The sequence below is a fragment of the Hemicordylus capensis genome, chromosome 4, assembly GCF_027244095.1.
Source record: "Hemicordylus capensis ecotype Gifberg chromosome 4, rHemCap1.1.pri, whole genome shotgun sequence".
Taxonomy (NCBI): domain Eukaryota; kingdom Metazoa; phylum Chordata; class Lepidosauria; order Squamata; family Cordylidae; genus Hemicordylus; species Hemicordylus capensis.
Genome location: NC_069660.1, coordinates 155519753 through 155539685, shown reverse-complemented (window position 1 = coordinate 155539685; position 19933 = coordinate 155519753). Strand labels below are relative to the sequence as shown.

General features: G+C 43.3%; 1 protein-coding gene across 6 annotated transcripts in view; it reads left to right on the top strand.

Annotated features, from left to right (window-relative positions):
* Window positions 1-250: 250 nt before the first annotated feature.
* KIAA1614 (KIAA1614 ortholog) overlaps window positions 251-19933 on the top strand; it is a 54190-nt gene continuing 34507 nt past the window's right edge. For 3 of the 6 annotated variants that reach the window (XR_008307037.1, XM_053249541.1, XM_053249544.1), the window contains exons 1-3: window positions 3618-4546; window positions 10339-11319; window positions 14162-14225. Coding sequence is in view for 5 of the 6 variants with exons in the window: in XM_053249541.1 (XP_053105516.1) it covers window positions 10365-11319; window positions 14162-14225 (1019 nt within the window). In the remaining variant the exon portion in view is untranslated. Of the gene's footprint in view, window positions 490-3405; window positions 3489-3617; window positions 4547-8452; window positions 8599-10338; window positions 11320-14161; window positions 14226-19933 lie in introns of those variants that run through there. The other 3 variants (XM_053249542.1, XM_053249543.1, XM_053249545.1) reach the window with 3 other exon arrangements.

The following is a 19933-nucleotide window of genomic DNA, read 5'->3' as shown; positions in this document are numbered from 1 at the left end:
GCAAATTGGGCTGAATACCGGAAATTGAAACATTCCATTTTGCTGCAGCAATGGCTAGCAAAAAAACCAAACAAATAAAAAACTAGGCAGGCCTCCTTTTTCTAGCACCATTTGCTGGGATGTCTCTGAAAAAGTTGGTGTTTGGGGGAACATTTTAAGACTGCAAGGTTGATGGGCTGCGTTCACTGCTGCATTCCTGGTGTGCTAAAGGCAACAGCCATGTATGGAGCAGAACTGGATTAAAACAATTTCATAATCCTAGTGATTTCCTTTTTTGATCGGGATTATGAAACCAATCATGAATATCGAAAGCCGCAGCTTAAACCAGCAGCTTGGGACAGATGCCCTGCGGTGATGGGTACAGCAATGCAGCAGACGCAGCAAGAGTGAAGAATGAAGGTTTCTATTTCATATAGCGAGATTCTCCCATACTACTCCTACTTGCTTGTTGCTGGTTTTAACTGGGATGGCTGCATGATAGATGTTCAGGTAAACATTGTTTCTTAAAGCATCTATAAATCGTTTGTTCTGTTTACCCCAAAGTCAAGGGCAAGAATGAACATTGCTTGCTTAATCTTCTGTCGTGCGTTGGAAAAGCATGGGGTGTGTGTGTGTGTGAGAGAGAGAGAGAGAGAGAGAGAGAGAGAGAGAATGGATATGAATATAATTTACCTAGTGATGTTCGCTATGACAGCTCTTAAGAATATGCTGGTAGAGGCAGGCAGTGTTGTTACCAGAACATGAAAACGGAAATATGTAAATATTGAGTTACTCAGGAACATTTGTGCATATTTCCTATAGTGTTCTTTAACTGCAGATCTCACTTTGACTTCAACACATGTTGGTGCAATAAAGTTGCCTGTTTTTACCTAACATTAACCACTTGAAAGGGGGGGGAAGTATCTTGCCTGCTCTAACCCAGATTATTTTAGTCAAATAGTTACAATTGTTCATTTTAATATAAACCTTCTCGCTTTCCATGTAATGCGTTTTTTCCAACTAGATAAGGCCATCATAACCCCCAATATATACCCAATTGCAAATTCTATTTAAAAATCTGTTCCAAGAAACTTGAGCTGTTAATGAATTATAGTTATTTCCAGCATGATATGACAATTTGAATTCTGGTGAGACTTATGCCCACTTTGATGATCTCTGGAGAAAATAGTTTTCAAACATCATAGTAGAAATACCCAGATCCGAATCCTTTGAGCTAGATTGAAGGCCTGTCTTTAAGCTGGTAAGGCCATGATAGGAAGAGCTGCATTTATGAATCCTGGATCCCTGGTTACTGACAGGTTATCCATAGCATTTACGTATTAAAATAATGGCATAAGAACTGGTGTAGCATAGTTGCTAAGAGGCTGAGCTATGAATCAGAATACTCATAGCTCAGCCTTGTTTATTTCACCTCTGGTCTCATTAGGTGGCCAGCCTTAATCTCTTCCCCCCTCCGCCCCGCCCTGGCCCCCGTTCTCTGCAGTACAGGGGAAATAATTCTGACCTACCTTACAGGGTTGTTGTAAGAATTGTTAGCTAGTGTGCATGGACACTCAGAAGTACTGTATAAATTTATCATTTGAACCTTTGTTGGCCATATAAGGCTGTATAGTACTTTGGATGTGGCCATCAATGGCTTATTCCATTTACTTATGTGGGGCATTACTGTGCTGTCATTGGATTTGTAACTATGGTGGCCTTACAGTATCTATGTTATGGCCGTAACTGAAGACCAATTTGGGAACAATAGTATTAGTGCTCAGGCTCCATCCATGGTCACTTTACAGAAACAGGAAGCCAGTTAGTGTCTCACAGCAATTATTGCAAAGATGCTACAACATGCATCTCTTATAGCTCTACAGTAGAACATGATGGGTAGTCAGATCTGTAGCCAGGAATGAATATAGAATACTTCTGTGTGTGCCATTCTCTTATTATTGTGCTCATAGGATCAAGCTATTAAGGAAAGAAGCAACTCCTTTTAAACAGGCAATCAATATGAATTCCATGGAAGAAATCCAAACAGGATTTAGTGGTTGCATTCCTGAGATTCAAAGCTTGTATTTTTGCATCAAATCTAAAAGAACCTGAAGAACATGAACATAGATTTTGTGTGTTAACCTTCTTTAAGTTCAGTATGTACCAGAATGTGGATGCATGGAAGATTATCCTGTTGAGCAGCTTTCAGCTCTCACTGTTCTTTAGCAATTGCTTAAATGAAAGAGGTGGAAAGTCCTTGATTCCTTTGATAGCTTTAAGCCATAGCAATAATTGTTTGCAGACTTCAGTCCATCTGGGGGCCAGGCATTATGGGAAAAGAGCTGTTAAGAACTGCAAGGTGTGCAACCATTCACAATGGATTCTATCAGGCAACTAGTATGGGGATCTGAATGGGCAGTCAACTCCAGATTCTTCCAGTCTCAGACTGAAATACAGCAGATTCGTCCCTCTACTCTGAAGAGTATCTTCAGAGTCCCTCTACTCTGAAGAGTATCAGATTCCATTCTGATACTTCACCTGTTCTGATCCACCTCTGTTCCCACCGGTTTCTGCTCAAATTCTGCTTCTCGCACCTCCTGCCAAGGAGGCCAGTACTCTCGAACTCAACAACCCTGCTCCAGAAGATTGTCTTTCTAACACTTACACACACACACATACACACACACACTATTTTAAAGGATTCTCGAAATGTGAATAGTGAGAGTACAAATAAAGAGAAGAGAAATGTTACATTTTCTGTGCATCTCATTTAGAATAACAGTTCATTAAGAACTTGGCTTTGGGTAAAGTGTATGAAGCAGTCCCGAATTTGTGTGACTGTACTGTGGAGCCCTGAATCTTTAATCCCTAAGAAAGCAAAAGTCAGGGTCTATCAATATTATTTCTTCTACACTTTACCGAGTTTTTAAATCCTCAAAGACCCTTGGGAAGACCTTTGCAGGCCTACATTGCCCTCTCATAGGAACATAGGAAGCTGCCATATACTGTTGGTCCATCTAGCTTAGTATTGTCTACACTGACTGGCAGCAGCTTTTCCAAGGTTGCAGGCAGGAGTCTCTCTCAGCCCTATCTGAAGATGCCAGGGAGGGAACTTGGAACCTTATGCATGCAAGCAAGCAAGCAGGTGCTCTCCCTAGAGCAGCCTCATTGCCTGAGAGGAAGGCCCTATTCACCAATGTAGCCTCCCATTCAAATGCAAACCAGAGTGGACCCTGCTTAGCAAAAGAGACAATTCACGTTTGTTACCACAAAACCAGCTCTCAAGGCTTTGAAAGTGTTTAAAATTCTAGCCGGCTCCCTCCAAAAATGGAGACGAAACAAAAGGGGATTCCTGAATGGCAGCCAGAGGTGGCCTAGCTTCCCCCTCTCTCCTTCCCTCCTCTTTCTTCACACATCCCTTTCTCAAAACTTCCCTCCAGCAGACGAGGAGGGAACTGTGGCCATGCGGTGTAGGATTACATTCTGTACTCTCTGCCTCCCCACTTCAGGTAAGAGTTGCATTTTTATAGCATTTGCCCCATTAAATGCATGTAGGCCGTTTCTCCTTTCCATCCCCCAGCTTTTCTCTATAGCCCTGCTGGTGTGTAGCCATGGCAACTCTACGGGTCCCTCTAAACTCGGCACAGCTTCTGTAGCGGCCTGTTCTTGTGGTTAGCGTGAGTGATTTTTGGTTGGATTCCCTGGTATGCAGCTTCCAGCAAGCAAAAGGCCGGCTCCAGCTCCCAAGGCGAACACTTTACTTATACACAGCTGGCTGGCTGGCTTGAGAAAGCAGAGGCAGGCCAGAGGAAAAAAGGGGGGGTTGATGGGGAGAGGGAGGAGAGGTCACATTGCTGCTGCGGAGAGTTACTCAAACTCTAGCAGAAGGTTTTTTTTCCACCCTCCTCTTTTCCTCCTTTCTCTACGTCTAGCCTTGTTGGAGGGGTCTGGCACTCGGAAATCCACTGCAGGAAAGCTTACTTTTACAAAAGACAGGCAGAGGCCTAGCTAGGCCCTCCTGCACCTCCACATGGTGCTGGGAATCGGCTGAGCTCTTTATAGGCAGGCAGACCTTGTCCGAGGACCGGCACCTCTGAGCTTCCTCGCTTTCGGTTTCCCCCATTAGTCTCAGTAAAAGGTTTTGTTTGCTTTGCAGGGTATTTTCTTTGTTTGTTTTTAAACAGTAGAAATATGAACTGTTGTCTCCTGGGCTAAAAGGAGGCAGGGGCAACTTACTTTGCAGTGTTTGCCTGAGAGCAAAGTTCTGTGAAGAAAAGGCCCCTCTGACTAAAGGCAGCTGGAAAGAACAATCTAAGATAACCACTCTCCACTCTGCCAAGAGTTAATGACGCTTCATTAGCTGGCTCTTTCCTCAAGACCTAGCTTCTGAGAGATGGGGTGACTGCAAGCTCAGCCTGAATTCTTGGCTACAGTCCCCACAAACTTTTTGGGCCTGAAACGGAGGAATGTTTTCCCAGGATGGTAAGTTTGGGTTGAAAGTGCTCATGCTCCCATACAAGTCTCCTTCTTCTCCCACAGAAGCAAGGCTGTGATCTGAGACATCTTGGTGAGTACTGATAGGTCTCTTTGGGATAGGGTAAAGTTGCTGCTTTTCTTAGTGTGACCAAACACAATTGTTCACTTGCATGTGTGCATTCTTTTAAATACATGCAAATATAAATTTTTACCACTGGTTAGAATAGAAACTGAGGGGTGGAAGGAAAATGGGAGGCAGCCATGCCAGACCCAGGATTTGGGAGGCCTTTAGACAAGGCACCTCAATGGACTCCTTAACCTGAAAGAGATGAGTTGAAACCAAAAATTCTCTGGGTTTTTTAATAGTGTTCTGTGTAAAGGGGGAGAATGGTGACACCATTGGGCCACTTGCTCCTTTGCCCAGGTTGGGAGCCCTAGCCAATGTCCAGCCTTGCCAATCTTGGGAGCTGGCCTTAGAAGGCAACCTCCTTCCTTTGATCAGCATACTGGAGTGGAGCTGTTGAAAAGATTGATGGGTGGGGCCCAAGAAATAAATAGGAGGTTCTGAAGCAGGCAAGCATCATTCCTGTAACCTGCCTTAGCTTGGATCTGCTTTCTATACTGCTCCATCAATTTTGGATCAGCATTTTCACTTGCTATTGTATCTGTCTGAGCAGTGTTTGCCAGAGCATGTGGTTTCTTTGCCTGTTTCCTTCTCCTGCATTATTGTGCCATCGGGTATCTCCACTGTGTTGTTCCTGGGCCACTCATCCTATAATCAAACAGGCCAGCCTTCCTGCTGTCCTGTGCCAATGTTTCGACTTTCCATAAACATATCAACATCTGACTGAAAATTTTAGAAAATAGAGCCTTTCAGAATGTGAGGCCATTTTGTGAAAAGGTTTGAGTTAAAGCAAGGTTTGAGTTAAAGCAGTGCTTAAGACTCTGAAAGTTGATCCCCTTTAAGCTGTAGCAGGCAAGGTGTTGCATAATTTCTGTACCAGATTCCCTATTTCTGCTCTGAGCCTGTGCACTCTCTTCCTTGTCATATGGTGATTACCAGTCTATCATGTGTCTGCTCTAAGGATGTGCTTATAAGTGTGCTCTTATTCTTAAAGAAGTTCAAAGGAGAGGTCATGTTACCTTTTTTCAAATAGAAACCTGTGTTGTTCTATTGTAGGCAAAGTAATCAACATAAAAATATTCTTTTATTCAGAATTGCATGCATTCCACATGCAATTGAACCATGCTAATTCACAGTTTTGTCAGCACTCTGAAGATCTCAATTTGACGTAATTTTTAAAAAGCAAGTTTCTAGGCCTTCGAGAAAGAGAGAGATGCAGTGTCGGGTTGAAATCTTAGAAACCAAAAGGCAATTTGGCAGGACTTTGAAAGTAATGGAGAGAGAGGAGTCTTGCTTGTACTCTGTATCGTGCCTTTCCACCCCCCACACTGATTACCAGAAGTATGGTCATAGGCTTCCATATTCTACACAATAAAGGTTGTAGAATTTCTTACCTTACCACAATTTCACCCCTACCTTAAGGGATTACTAACTGACTGAGACTGAATCCAAATAAGATGGAAGTGCTTTTTGTGTGGGGTTTTGTGGAGTCAGTTTTGACCTGCTAGTTCTGGATGGGGTAACACCTCCCCAGAAGGAACAGGTATGCAGTCTGGCAGTGATCCAACCTCTCCTTGGTGTCTCAGGTTGAGAAGAGTGGCCACAGGCGTGCTCTGTCAGCTTTGGCTGATATGCCAGCTGTGTCCGTTTCTTGAGATAAATGACCTCAGAACAGTGGTACATATGCTGGTAACCTCCAGATTTGACTACTGCAATGCGTTCATTGTGGGGCTGCTTTTGTGCATAGGCTGGAAACTGCAGTTGATACAGAATGCGGCAGCCAGGTTGATCTCTGGGTCATCTCTGAGGGACCATATTACTCCTGTTTTAAAAGAACTACATTGGCTACCAATAGGTTTTGGGGCAAAATTATTTTTTGATTTGATTTGATTTGATTTTTAATATCACCCCAAAACAAAGTCTCAGGACGTGGTGTTGGTTATAACCTGCCCTAAATAGCTTAGGCCCAGGGTATTTAAGAGAATGTCATCTTCATTATGAGTCCCATCGCCCACTGAGATCATCCAGAGAAGTTCGTCTGTAGTTGCCACCAGCTCTTCTGGTAGCTATGCAGGGACAGGTCTTGTCTGTTGCTGCTCTGAGACTCTGGAATATGCTCCCTGCTGAAATAAGAGCCTCCCTATCTCTAACAACTTTTTTAAAGTCTCTGACACATTTATTCACCCAAGCTATTTACATTTTTGGTGCTGTGTTGTGAGCCGCCCAGATAGTGGTTTGTTATGGGGCAGCTAACAAATAAAGTGTATCGTCTTCATCATCATCATCATCATCATCATCTAGATTTATGGTTTCAAATTGTTTTAAGGTTTTAATTTTTGTTTTAATTTTGTTGTTGTTGCTGTAAACCACTCAGAGATGGAAGTTTGGGGAAGTGTACAAACAAAATAAAGTCTGCCCCCCAGTTTTCAAAATGAATACTCAGGCTTATGCAGTGAGCACAACCAGCCAAAATTAAGCACTTTGAACTCCAATTTATGTCACTGGGAAAGAGTTAAGCATGTACTTAAACTTCCCCATTAAAACCAATAGGGTCACTGCTTATTTGTGGAATAACTCAGATGAAACATTTGTGTTAACTTGGGAACCTTTTATACAGGCGCGGAGCCTGACTACCAGCGGCCTGTGTGTGATGGCGGTGGCTGCCCCGCTCACCCAGCCCCCTGTGTCTGACATCAGACGCAGGGGGGCGTCACGTGGTCTGGCTCCTGAACGGAGCCCAGCAGCTCCATTTGGGAGTTGAAGGGGCAGCACAGCCCCTTCGGGAACTAGTCAGGCTGGCGCTGCATTTGTGGCGCAGCCAGGAGCAGCTCTTCCCTGCAAGGAAGAGCTGCTCCTGGCCGTGCCGCGAACATAGCACCAGCCATTTAACTCCCAAAGGGGCCACGCGGCCCCTTCAGGAGTTAGACTTGTGCTGGCACTGCATTCGCAGCATTCCCTTAAAGGCAGGGAAGAGCCAATCCTGGCCATGCCGCGAACACAGTGGCCATTTAACTCCTGAACGGGGGCCTCGTAGCCCCTGCTTGGGAGGTAAACCAGCACCCCCACATCTGACGTCAGACGCGGGGGACATGTTGGGGCAGTGAGGCGTGGCCCCTGATTGGGTGCGGCCCGGGTTCTTTGAACCCGTTTACCCAATGGTGGATCCGCGCCTGCTTTTATAAATTACAATACAGCACAGGGTCAACATCCACACCCTAGATTTGGGGTTTTTTTTAATACTGAGGGCTGATCAGTGTATAAATTATATCTTATTTCTTTCTGCAATAATTGGTGTGAGGGTGAAAGTTGGCAAAGAATCTCAAATTGCCATATGTATTATGCAATATGTAATCGCTGGAAGTTCAAGAGATAATGCAATCATGTTGTTTTCTTATTCAATAAAAATCTTTTAAAAATAATAAAAATAAATAAAACTAGTAGAGCTTGAAAGTACTCATACCCTCCAACATTTCACTGATGAAAAGAAGGATATGCCTGTAACAACCAATTCTCATAGTATGGATTACTGCCCAAGCCCTCCACCAACTGTTTGTTTGTTTGTTTGATTTATATACCGCCCTTCCGATATGGCTCAGGGCGGTTCACAACATGATAAAAACAATTAAAAACAAATTAACAATTAAAATCAAACTAATAAAACACAATAAAACCAATAAAACAGCTAAAAGCCCTGAAAATCAGGGCAACAATTTAAAACAGTTTAAAACAATTAATCATTTAAAACTCTGGAAGGCCAGGTCAAATAAGTACATTTTAAGTACTTAATAAGTACATTTATTATACATTGCTGAAGACTGGTTTCCATCCAATATATGCTGTGCACTGCCTTAGTGTTCCCTCATGTACATGCAGGTGCCCTAGACACCCAGTGCATCCACTCCACCCTACCCTGAACTTGGAGAACTAATTTCTAGGGACTTTGGAGTGGGACCTGAATCTGAAGAATGGCAACTCTAGCAACTCACATCAATTTTTCTTCATGTGAAAAACTGAACAAGGTATTTCCAAGAGATAAGGACAGACCGTGATTTTCCAGAGACAGATTCCAGAGAACTGAGACTCTTCCTAGTAAATAGGGACATTTAGAGTCTGAGTGCTTGTACTGAGCATCATCCAACCATTTCCTGAATGTATTAATCTCAGCCTTCCCTGAATATGCTGCTATGTTCTATATGAACATGTATTTTGTGTAAATTGAAGGCATATGTATAGTCTGCAGCAGTTCTCATGATAGTAACTGGAAGTTGGAATGCAGTACCACAAAGGTTTGTTCTTATGTCTGAGGGTGTTAGGCCACCTCCAGCCTCAGAGACATGATGCCTCTAAATACCAATTGCAGGGCAGTAGCAGTAGGAGAGAGGGCATGCCCTCAGTTCTTGCCTGTGGGCTTTCCAGAGGCATACAGTAGGGATGTGCACGAACCTGTTCGTGAGCCCTTTTATGGGTCTCCAAACAGGTTTGAACACCTGGCAGTTTGAAATTGGGGGTGAAGCAACTTTAAGGATAGGGAGGGTGCACTTACCCCTTCTTCTGCTCCCCTGACCCCACGTCGCGAGCTACTTCCATCTACTTCTGGTCCAAAGAACGGACTGGGCAGCAGGGAGGTATGCAGCCGCCCCGCCGGACCAGTTTTCAAGTGAGCGTCAGCGGGGGGAAAGTGGGGAGAGTGGTAAGTGCACCTTCCCCCACCCTTAAAGTTATCCCACCCCCACCTTCAAACCGGCCCCCACCGGTTCCATGCACATCCCTAGCATCTGGTGGGCCACTGTGTGAAACAGGATGCTGGACTAGATAAGCCTTGGGCCTGACACAGCAGGGCTTTTCTTGTGTTCTTTTATTCTAAAGATATGGGGATGGCTGCTAGCTCACATGCTTTTAAGTGGAATGAATTATCTGTGTTCAGAGAGAGTACACTGTTGGTACCAGATCCTAAGAACAAATGGGAGAAGGCCATTAACAAGGCATTGCTTTCTACACCTGGTTGGTAGCACCCTTAAAGCACCTGGTTGGCCACTGTTGGTATTAGAATGCTGAACCAGATGGACCTTTGTCTAATCCAGCAATGCAATGTGGGTTTTTTTGTATATGTTTCCCACTAGTATATCTATTACTCCTTTTCTCTATAAATGGGGAGAACAGTCCAGCATTGCAACATGAAACTTAGCATTGCCTCTTAATAGATGATGTCCCATTAAACCAAATATGCTGTTGGTGTTCACTACTTTTCTAATCCTGAACCATGGATAACAGGCAGTGGGGTGGAACATAGTATAAAACCAGAGAAAAATGTTCTCTTGATTGCCTTTGAAAATGTGAAGTGGAAAGTGCCTGTTGCCATGGGCACGATACTCCTTTTGCCAAGATTGTCTTTCCACAGCTGTAACCACCTAATACAGTATGAAAGTAGCACTTAATTTCTCCTCTTGCTCCCCATCCCACCCCATAAGCCATTTCCTTCTCTAAATTAGAGTAATTAATTCAGTGCTCCACATACCTGTTTCCCTCCTCCTAATTAGGAAAAGCAGAATAAATTATCCAAAACAGGTTGCAGAATTTGAACTCACTTTGCAGAATTGTGGTTACCTTGGGAAATTATTAGTATTTTTTTTTTTTTTAGCACAGAATATATACATGGGTACCCCTCGTCCTATGGCCTATTTTGCTATAGAACTGGAGGGTGTTCTGTTGCCATGCAAACAGGGGTTTGTTCATACTGCTGTTCTTGCTTCCCCTAAAAGGTTCCTCAGCACCTAAAAGTGGGAGCATGGAGGGGAAGTTCCCCACTGAGAGGAGAAAGGGCTTGAAGAGTATGAAGCAAAGTGTCAGGAATATTGCTAGACCGAAGCAGGTCCCTGAGAGCCCTGATGATACAATCAATTATTCCCTCAGTGGACCAGCCTGGGTTCCGGTGGGGCTTTCAAAGGACATAAGCTGGGGCACTTCTGTTCTAGAGTCCAAAGTGAAAGCTCTGAAAGAGAAGAGAGTTTCCAGTAACAAGCAGAGTGAAGTTGCACCCCAGGAACGGACTTCACCAAAGAAGGCCAGGGCCCATAAAGGGAAGCCGGCAGCAGAAGCTATTCCCCAGGATGCAGTGGTGGAACCACAGGCGCAGATCCGTACCTACTTGACAGATGGGCTGCTAGATAGCACTGACTACTCACACCTTGGGCAGGAGGAAGCTCAGGGGGCAATGCTTGAAAGCCTATATGTCAATGATCCTGAAACTCTGAAGGGGCCTAAGGCAACCAGTGAACATACAAGTATTGGCTGGAATTCACCAGAGGAATTCCGGAAGCTTCCAGGAAGAAACATAGTAGATAGTAAAGGCTTTTCAGAAAACATGACAAAAAGGGTATCCCAAAATGGCCTCAGTGGGGCCATCTCCTTAAAGGACCTTACCTTCATCCAGAAGTCTTTCAATGAGGACTGCCTGCTTGAAGCTAGAGACTTTGAAAGAAACTCTTTTGTCCACAAAAATGACACCTGTGGAGTGGTGCCATCTGGGCGACTTTGGAGAGCAGAGAGCTGGGACAGTCTTGGCAGCTGTGGAAGCAATGCCAGCACCTTGTCTCTTGCAGAGAGAGTGGAAAGGAACCGAGCTATGCTGCAGGAGATGTTGAGCATATCAGTACATAACAGCCATTCTTCACAAGAACTACATACTCTGCATCGGCACAGGAAGGAAACCCCAGCCCTTAGGAATGATGGGCCCAGCAATGGTATGTATATGTGAGGGAGAGGAACTGTAGGAATGGAGCCAATTTGTAACTTGGTATGTGGGAATGGGTAGGTGAGGAAGACGTACTGGAAGAGTGCCAACAGTAGAGCAGAAGACTGAGCACAGCACAACTGAGTCTCCACCTCTCTTCCAAGAAGGCTCCTCTTCCACTTTTGCCGACTTGTTCATTCCTTGCCTATTCCACTTTTTAAAGCTGTCCAATTTCAGGATTTGATCTGAACTTTCAGGGTCAGCTGCCTTCTTCAAAGGGGCTCTAGAAGATTGCATAAAATTTGAGTGGGGATAGAATCAAGGGGGCAAACTATTTTCTGCTTGGCTGAGATCTATTGCCATATCCTTGACCCCTTCCTGCCAAGTCCATCAAGCTTAACCTTGAGGCTCCAGGCATCCTGACATCCCCTGTGCCATCCCACATGACTGTCATCATTATCATCACCAACACCAGGCTCCTCACTCTGGTCTTCCAAGCACCACACCTTAGCTTCTAGGTTCCATGCTCCTCCCCCATTTGGGGTCTGAGCCTCAGGAGACTCAGATTTGCCATCTGAGCCTGCAATATATAAGGGCCCCAAAGCATCATATCTGAAGTCTATGCTGATGCCACTGACTCCTCTTCCTAACTTTATTCACACACAGTGTTCAAATCATGTACAATAGTACACTTCCTGTCTGTACCCTGCTTTTGAGGGGGTATGTATCCAGGTTCACTTTTTATATGAGTGCATGTACAGTTATTCACACACAAATGTATACATATGTACAGACACTTGTATGCATGTATGGCATAATGTCTGAATAGGGCTCTTTCATCACTGTGGACAAGAGGCCTATTCACATACTTTAGTAATAGTTGTTGTTGTTATTTTACATTTTATATCCTGCTCTTCCTCCAAGGAGCCCAGAGTGGTGTTCTACATACTTAAGTTTCTCCTCACAACAACCCTGTGAAGTAGCTTAGGCTGAGAGAGAAGTGACTGGCCCAGAGTCACCCAGCAAGTATCATAGCTGAACGGGGATTTGAACTTGGGGCTCCCAGGTCCTAGTCTGGCACTCTAACCACTACACCACGCTTCACTTCTTGTCTATGGAGTTGCCTGGAAATATTGGCAACTACTAGAATGTCCACCATTACAATGGGCTTGAAGTTAGGCAAGAGACCTTCCAGCATCCAAGATTTTTTTGTTTTTGATCACAATAGTGGCCCTCACTGCAACAGAGCAGGGAAAAACTGATGGATTTACCTTGCTGATTAATTTTCTTTTTCTGTGAAAAAGTCCAGTGCACTCTCCAGAGGAGCTGGTTTGCTATTTTTCTAGTGCAGTGAAGAAAAGGATGCTTGTGCTGATATGGTGACATCTAAGGTCACCTTGGATGATTTACTGAGAAAAGTGTAAATGGATTTTGTGCCATTTGTTCTGCTCTTTTTGGAGCTGCTGCATCAAAGACAAAATAAATGGATTGCACTTTGGGACACAGCTGAGAAGAGACTGGACCTGCCCTTTAACTCTAGTGCTGGGGTTGCCAGGGATAGGAAGCAGCTTCAGCCACCCCTCCCAATTGTACTTCTTCACTTTGGTTCTGAAATAGAAGAGCAAATCAAAGGAGCCACTGTGGCTTGAATGTGATCTATCAGCAGGACTGACCATTCACACAAAATGTTGCATCTATTCTATTACCTCACACAGAACTTGGGTTCTTGAGACTCACTTCTTTCACACTGTCTTACAAAGCAAGTTTCTAGACCCCTTGGTTGCAGATTCAGGCATTGGATGCAAGAGGCTCAGAGCATTGCAACATCTGTAAACTGCCTGAATAGCTCATGCACGGTTTCCAACCATGCTCCCCCTTACTAGTTTGTCTCTTGCTTCAGCCCTCTCCACACTTCACATGGCAGACATTATTGCTATGGGTCTGCCTATGATTCCTGCAGTAAATGCACACACTGTGGGTGATTGATTGACATTTTCATTTATTTTAACAGATTTCTAACACAGCTTCCCACCATTTAGGTATTCAGAGTGGCTTATGACACGTTTGAATAAAGTCAACAAAATAATTTTCACCCATGCTTGATATCTGCTCTGGGGCTAGGCTAATACCCTCTGGTATTGTCCTCCAGCAGTGACTTAGCAGGACAAAGGGCAAGAACCATCCTGATTGGACCAGCCCCCGCCCCTCCCCTCCCTGCCCCACATGCATGCACACAGATGTTTAAAAATATACAAATGTTGCCCTTTTTTAATTTAGTTTATTTTTATTTATTTAAAATATTTCTATACCGCCCAAAACTTGTGTCACTTTTTATGGGTATACTGTGGGAAAAAATCATTGACACACCAGTTTGCTGCCAGCAATTGTCTCCAACTGAGGCATGCTTACTTGTCCCATTGTAGTGGTGGGGGGGCAGAAATCTATAATATTAGATCAGTATAAAGGATGTACTAAGCAAGTAACAGTACAATGAGCTAATTCCTTGGTTGTGATGTAGATGCCACCAAAACGTTCTAGGAGTGCATGGTTGGAAACTAAGCGAGATGAGCAGCTTTTGGGGGTATTTTACAAGTTAGTCTTTTGCAGTTATGGCCTGTATGTCTTAAAGTGTATCTCTGCAACAGTAAAATCAAGAAGCTTGCTTTTTCACTCCACAATGAAAGGGAGCATTCTAAAGAACCAATTCTATGACAGGTGCCAGATAGACACAACTTTGACACTTGAGAACAGTTACTTCATAGAAAAAATAAGACTTGTGTTTTTAAATGTTATGTTGTATCTCATGTGGCTAAAGCGTGCAAAATGCAGTGTATCTTATTGTGTGTCTGCAGAACTCCTGGCAAATGACGTAGACTGGGATTCTGGTGTCTCACTGCCGGATTCTGAAGGCTACCGGTAAGACTTTATTGCTGACATGCTAGGGGGGAACAGGGGATCCTCTCTTCCCCACTATGGCAAGGCTACACAATCCTAAAACGCTGGCAACATTTTAAAGCTTTGGTTGTAGAGTTTTTATTGTATTTTAAATATTTTAAATTGTTTTAATTATGTTAATGTTTTGATAGGTTCATATTGTGAACCGCCCAGGGAGTTGTTTGTATGGGGCGGTATATAAATGTACTTACCAAATAAATTAAATAAATGAATAATATTTTCTAACTAGATGTAGCATCTTCTCTGAAATCATTCTCACCCCCCACCCCAGCATCTGGCCTGAAGAGGTTCATATTGATCTCTGTGCAGAAAGAAGCTTGTCCAACTGGCTTCAGCCCACGCAGAGGCAGCTCTGTGAACAGATGGAGAGCGCCAGGTTGCTTGTCTGGGTAGCTGTTGCCAGTATGACATGCTTGCTGCCCAGTATTATAGTCACTCCGATTGCATATTTTGGCTTGCCTATAGGATGACCCCCTTCCCCTGAAGTTGGAACAGTGTTTTTGTGCTAATGGTGCGAACTAAACAAGAAAAAGAGGCTACAAATTTCTGCATAGAAAGATGGGATGTGGAGGGCATTTGATGGGTGGCAGTTAACATCTTGTCTTGAGAAGTCAACCCATCAATTGACACACACACCCCCGCCTGCCGATTTCTGAACATGATTAATTAGAGGTGGAAGCAATTTAAAATTGGGGCTGAGGAGATGCATAATTAAAGGGATATAATATTTATTTTTCCAGAAAGATTAAGTTTCCCAACTCACGTTGTGGAACACTCAAATCTCATATATATACTTTGATAGTTAATGCTGTAAGATCTTTAAATACTTTTTGTCCATATTCAAAAAAGTGTAAGAATTGAACCCACTTTCCTTCAAATAAATGCATTTGCTCCCTATCCTTTTCAAAATCTGTTAATTTCACTAAAGAGTTCATCATCCATACACTTAAGCCAGTCTTATATGTAGCAACAGTATCAGTCTTATACTATCTGTTCAATCTATAATTATTAGATTGGACAATTCTAAACATTTATACAGCCATTCTGTGTTCAAAGTGTTTCAGATAGGTTTTCAGTAATTGTAATAATCCAGTAAATTAGGTTAGTGTTATCCTCATATTACAGCTGTGTGGGTCCAAGAACCAGTGACTTGCCGTAACTATAGTTTCTTCGTGGCTGACGTGGCATGTGAAGCAGGACCTTCTGGCTCATAATCCCTACAGCATGCTAGCGCTCATGAGGATAAGCAGTTCTGCAGACAATTGCTAGTTTTTCAGGAGTCAAGTTGCCTGGATTTCAGAAATCACTGTGGTCATGTGTTCTAGGGTGGCCAACAGTCTGGGACACAATACAGGACACAAGGAGTGGGGTCGTAATTTCTGCACGCACTCTCCTCGCCTCCTCTCTGAGCTCTAGACACCCCCCCCCCAACCGGCCACCGCTGCAACAGCTGCTGCTGCTGCAACAGCCGCCTCTTTAGCCTTGAGCAGGTGAGCTTCGGCCTCAGAGCCCTTGCCAGCTATGTCACTCAGTTGTGGCCACCACCGGGGAACCGGGAGCCCTCGCAGGGGTGGGGTAGAAGATGCCAGACAGAGGAGGCCAGGCAGCAGTGCCGCTTCCGGGAGAGGGGAGCCCTTGTAAGTGCCCCACCACTCTTCCTCAGCTGCCAGCGCGGTGCTTCCCCTGGACATGGGCAGCAGGAGAGGGTGGTGGGAGCAGCAATGCCACTCCTAGCCTCGCAGCAGCCACAGCAGCTCCAGCCACCCCATGGCCCACCCTGCAGCTTCCCCAGTGGCGCATGTGGCGGAGCCAAAATACAGGGGAAGTGGCATCCTGGATGTGACACAACCATTCTACCCTGGAAATACAGGACGTCCTGGCAAATCCGGGACTGTTGGCCATCCTATGTATGGCCAAACATTCTGAACTCCCTACTTGTTTGAACTGGTGTTGTTGGTTCAGGATGGTAGCCCCTGAGCATTTAAACAAGCCTAGAAAGCATTTCATCAATGCAGTGTTTTAGTCTGGTTCTCCTGTTTTTGTTCACTCCAAGACTAAGAGCCCCCATTCCAGGCTTGCATTGTAGGAAACTATTCCTGGGTGAAATGCAGGATAGTTTTGTTCTTGTTTTTCAGGTTGGTTTTTTTGGTGCGGTATGTGTTGAAAGGTTTGCCCTTTCTATATTCAGGAGGAGAGGATTATATCTCCCCTACCTCTGACATGCCCCATGAGGCACGAGAGAAGCTATTAGATGCATCTAGTGCCATAGTGCAGCTCCATGAGCCAATTTGGATGATCAGTTTGGGCACACTATCAGAGGGATTTTTGAAGGAAACAAAATTTCAGGGGGCTTCTGGACATCTGTATCTGGGATTTAGAAGGCAAGTTACTTACAGTATCGAACTCTCACTGACACTGGATGCCCTGCTGAGGGTGGGTAGGAAATTCTGCACATGGTGGCAAAGCTGATAAGATCTGGGGCTAGAATTCTGACTAAATTTTGTTCAAAGCATCAAAAACAAAAGAGTTTTCAAACGTTATGCTATTCTGTTGGAGTATAAGATCTCACCATTGGATGGATTAAAATCAGTTTGGAAAAATGATTTACAAATGGGCACAGATGAAGGGAGTTGGAATGGGATATGGTTTTCTAAACCTATATTTTTATCCTGTGTTCAAATTAGATAAAATTATCTTAAAATAATTTTTAGGCATAACTCCTGTAAAATTGGCATATATTCCTAAAAATTAACATATGCTCTGTTGGATCAACTGTAATGAGAAGGACAGATATTTTCATCTATGGTGGATGTACCCAAGGTTTAGAAACTTTTGGGGCTTGGTATTTGCAGAAATGGGTAAAATAATTAATCAGGAAATTAAAATAAATCCTTAGCTAGTATTGCTGGGAATATTTACCGAAGATAAAGTAATAAAATTGAAAGAGCTAGTGATTTATATGTTGATAGCAGCTAGAATGGTGATAGCTAAAAATTTGAATCATGGGATATTATCTTTAGGTGAATGGTACAATAAGCTTTAGTTTATAGCTATGGCGGAGAAATTAACCCATTTGTTGCATCTTTGAACAGGAAAATCAAAACCATATTCTTTCTTTGCGATTTGGCAAGATTTAATATTATTTATTAATCAAAGAAATTATGAAAAAAGTAAATATTTGTTTGGGTTAACATTTTGGATTAGTAACAACTATAATAATAATTGAGACCTATTTTCTAGGAAGCTAAAGTGTATGAGTTTTTATGCATTCTGTGATATTATATTATGTAAAGTTCTGCCTTTAATAAACAATTGGGTTTTTTTAGGAAGCACTTCTGGGGGAAGGGAGAATTGGCAAAATCACCCCTTCTGTGTGTGAGCCCCTGTGCTTGAGAAGCACATGCCTTTTTTAGCTCCCCATTTTTTAACTTGCAGCATTAGGATATTGGCACATATAGTTTATGTTGTAAGCCGTCTAGATAAGTACCTTGTCACTGTTGTATTCTGTTCACATTATTGTCATTAAAACATATTTTAATATGTTTGATGATGAGCCCCTGGTGGCGCAGTGGTAAAACTGCCGCCCTGTAACCAGAAGGTTACAAGTTCGATCCTGACCAGGGGCTCAAGGTTGACTCAGCCTTCCATCCTTCCGAGGTCGGTAAAATGAGTACCCAGAATGTTGGGGGCAATATGCTAAAAATCATTGTAAACCGCTTAGAGAGCTTCGGCTATAGAGCGGTATATAAATGTAAGTGCTATTGCTATTGCTATATTTAACTTTTTTTATTAAAAAAAAAGGAAAGCAAGTAGTGGCATTTCTCAGTGGGATTCCATACATGTTTGGGCAATGCTTTATCTGTAGAACAGGGATCGAGCTCATTGTGTAATTCCGTCTGGAAGGAAACCTTGAAAGAGCAAGGGCTGGTGTGTCAATAGCCTCATGGAGCAGAATGCAGGATGTGCGCTGGCTGCCCTGAAAGAGTGAAGCTTAGGCCTACTGAAGTGACTGTGTGAGCTGATTAAAATAATCATGAAGATTATGGGAATGGCCAATAGGGAAAGTCTGAGTATGTCTGTGTGCTGAGTGGGGGGTGGGTGGGAAGGGAGAAATGGGTCACATGTGGTGAGACAGTGAACACTGCAGGATGATGACTCCCTTTCTGGTCTTGGAGTACTTCGGAATTAATAGTGAGAGAAGGTGGAAATTGACAAAGAAAACCATGGCAGGGCAACATATAAGGCAACAGCAGCTTCTGTGTGTATCAGGAACAAAAAATGGCTTTGAACTTGGGTGGATCCAGCGCAAGAGCCAGTGTTGTGTAATGACCTATAGTCTCTGACTTAGATCTTAGAGATCAGAGTTCAAATCCATGCTCAACCATGAAGCTCACTGAGTGAATTTAGGCCAGCCACTGTTTTCTGCCTAGCTTATCACATGGTTGGCTTATCACATAAAATGGGAAGAAGCCTATGTACACCAGCCTCAGCTCCATGATGTAAAGACAGGGTGCAAAGTTGTTTTAAAAGCGAGAGAGAACCCCAAATGGGGCCAGCTGATGCATACTGAGAGGCAATGTCAGCACATTTTAAACATGAGGCCCTTTTTCACGAGAGTAACTTTTCCTCCTTTAAGAAAGAAAGAAAACTTTAGAAATGTAGAGAGCGCTTTCCATTCTTAGAAAAACAAAATTGACTCCCCTAAAGATGCGAGAATGTCCTCAAAATACACAGATTTTGTCCATTAAGTAAATATTAGCTTATGCCAATTTGGGTTTTCTTCTACTTTGGACTAGAGTCAGCTTAAGACAGAGTTTCCATACAGTTGAGGGTATGTACAGTAATAGCCTTTTTTAAAAGTGTGGGAACAGTATTGTGGGTGGACCCTTTGTTGACCAATATAGAAATGTTCACCTTTTCAATTTAGCCCCCATCCACCACCTACACACGCACAGAGCCAATGTGTAATAGATGTATGAGCTCTATTAAACAGTATCTGTAACATCATTTGCTCAAACAACATTATAAACTTCCTGCCCACCCTACTGCCTGGAACAATTTGTGAAGTTCATCTTAAAGAAGGAGCCTTTATTCACAAGAGGGTTCATGTGGTCCTTTAATAAGTTGTTCTGGTAAGAACTAATCTGCCTACTTTCCTTTCACTATATTCTTAATGGATCATTACGATCCTCACAAGTTAGCCCACTTCAGCTTTCACACGTCCACCATCTTGAATTGGGGCGGATGACATCATCACAATCTATGCCCTTGAGCCATCCCTATGTGTCCCTACACCTGTAGCTAGGGATGTGCAAATTGATTTGGGTACGAATCCATTTGTACCCGAATCTAGCTGATTTGGATGATTTGGAGACAAAACAAATCACCCCTGTGGTCCATTGGCTAGATTTGGGTACAAATCAAATCACGCCTGATTCAGTTCGAATCTATTCAAGATTCAGATCCCTCCTATTAATTGCACAAGATTCCCAGCTTTCATTTTTTTTAAAAGCTAAGCTCTAGCCCTTGTAGAAGTGGAGTTATGGAGCAAAATGTGTGGTCATTGTTTTTCAAGTGTTAGGATTCTTTGGCGTATAATAACTTTCCTTCAATGAATCCCTATGAGGATTCATTACACACCTCCATTTCTTCTATTCATTTTGACTGTT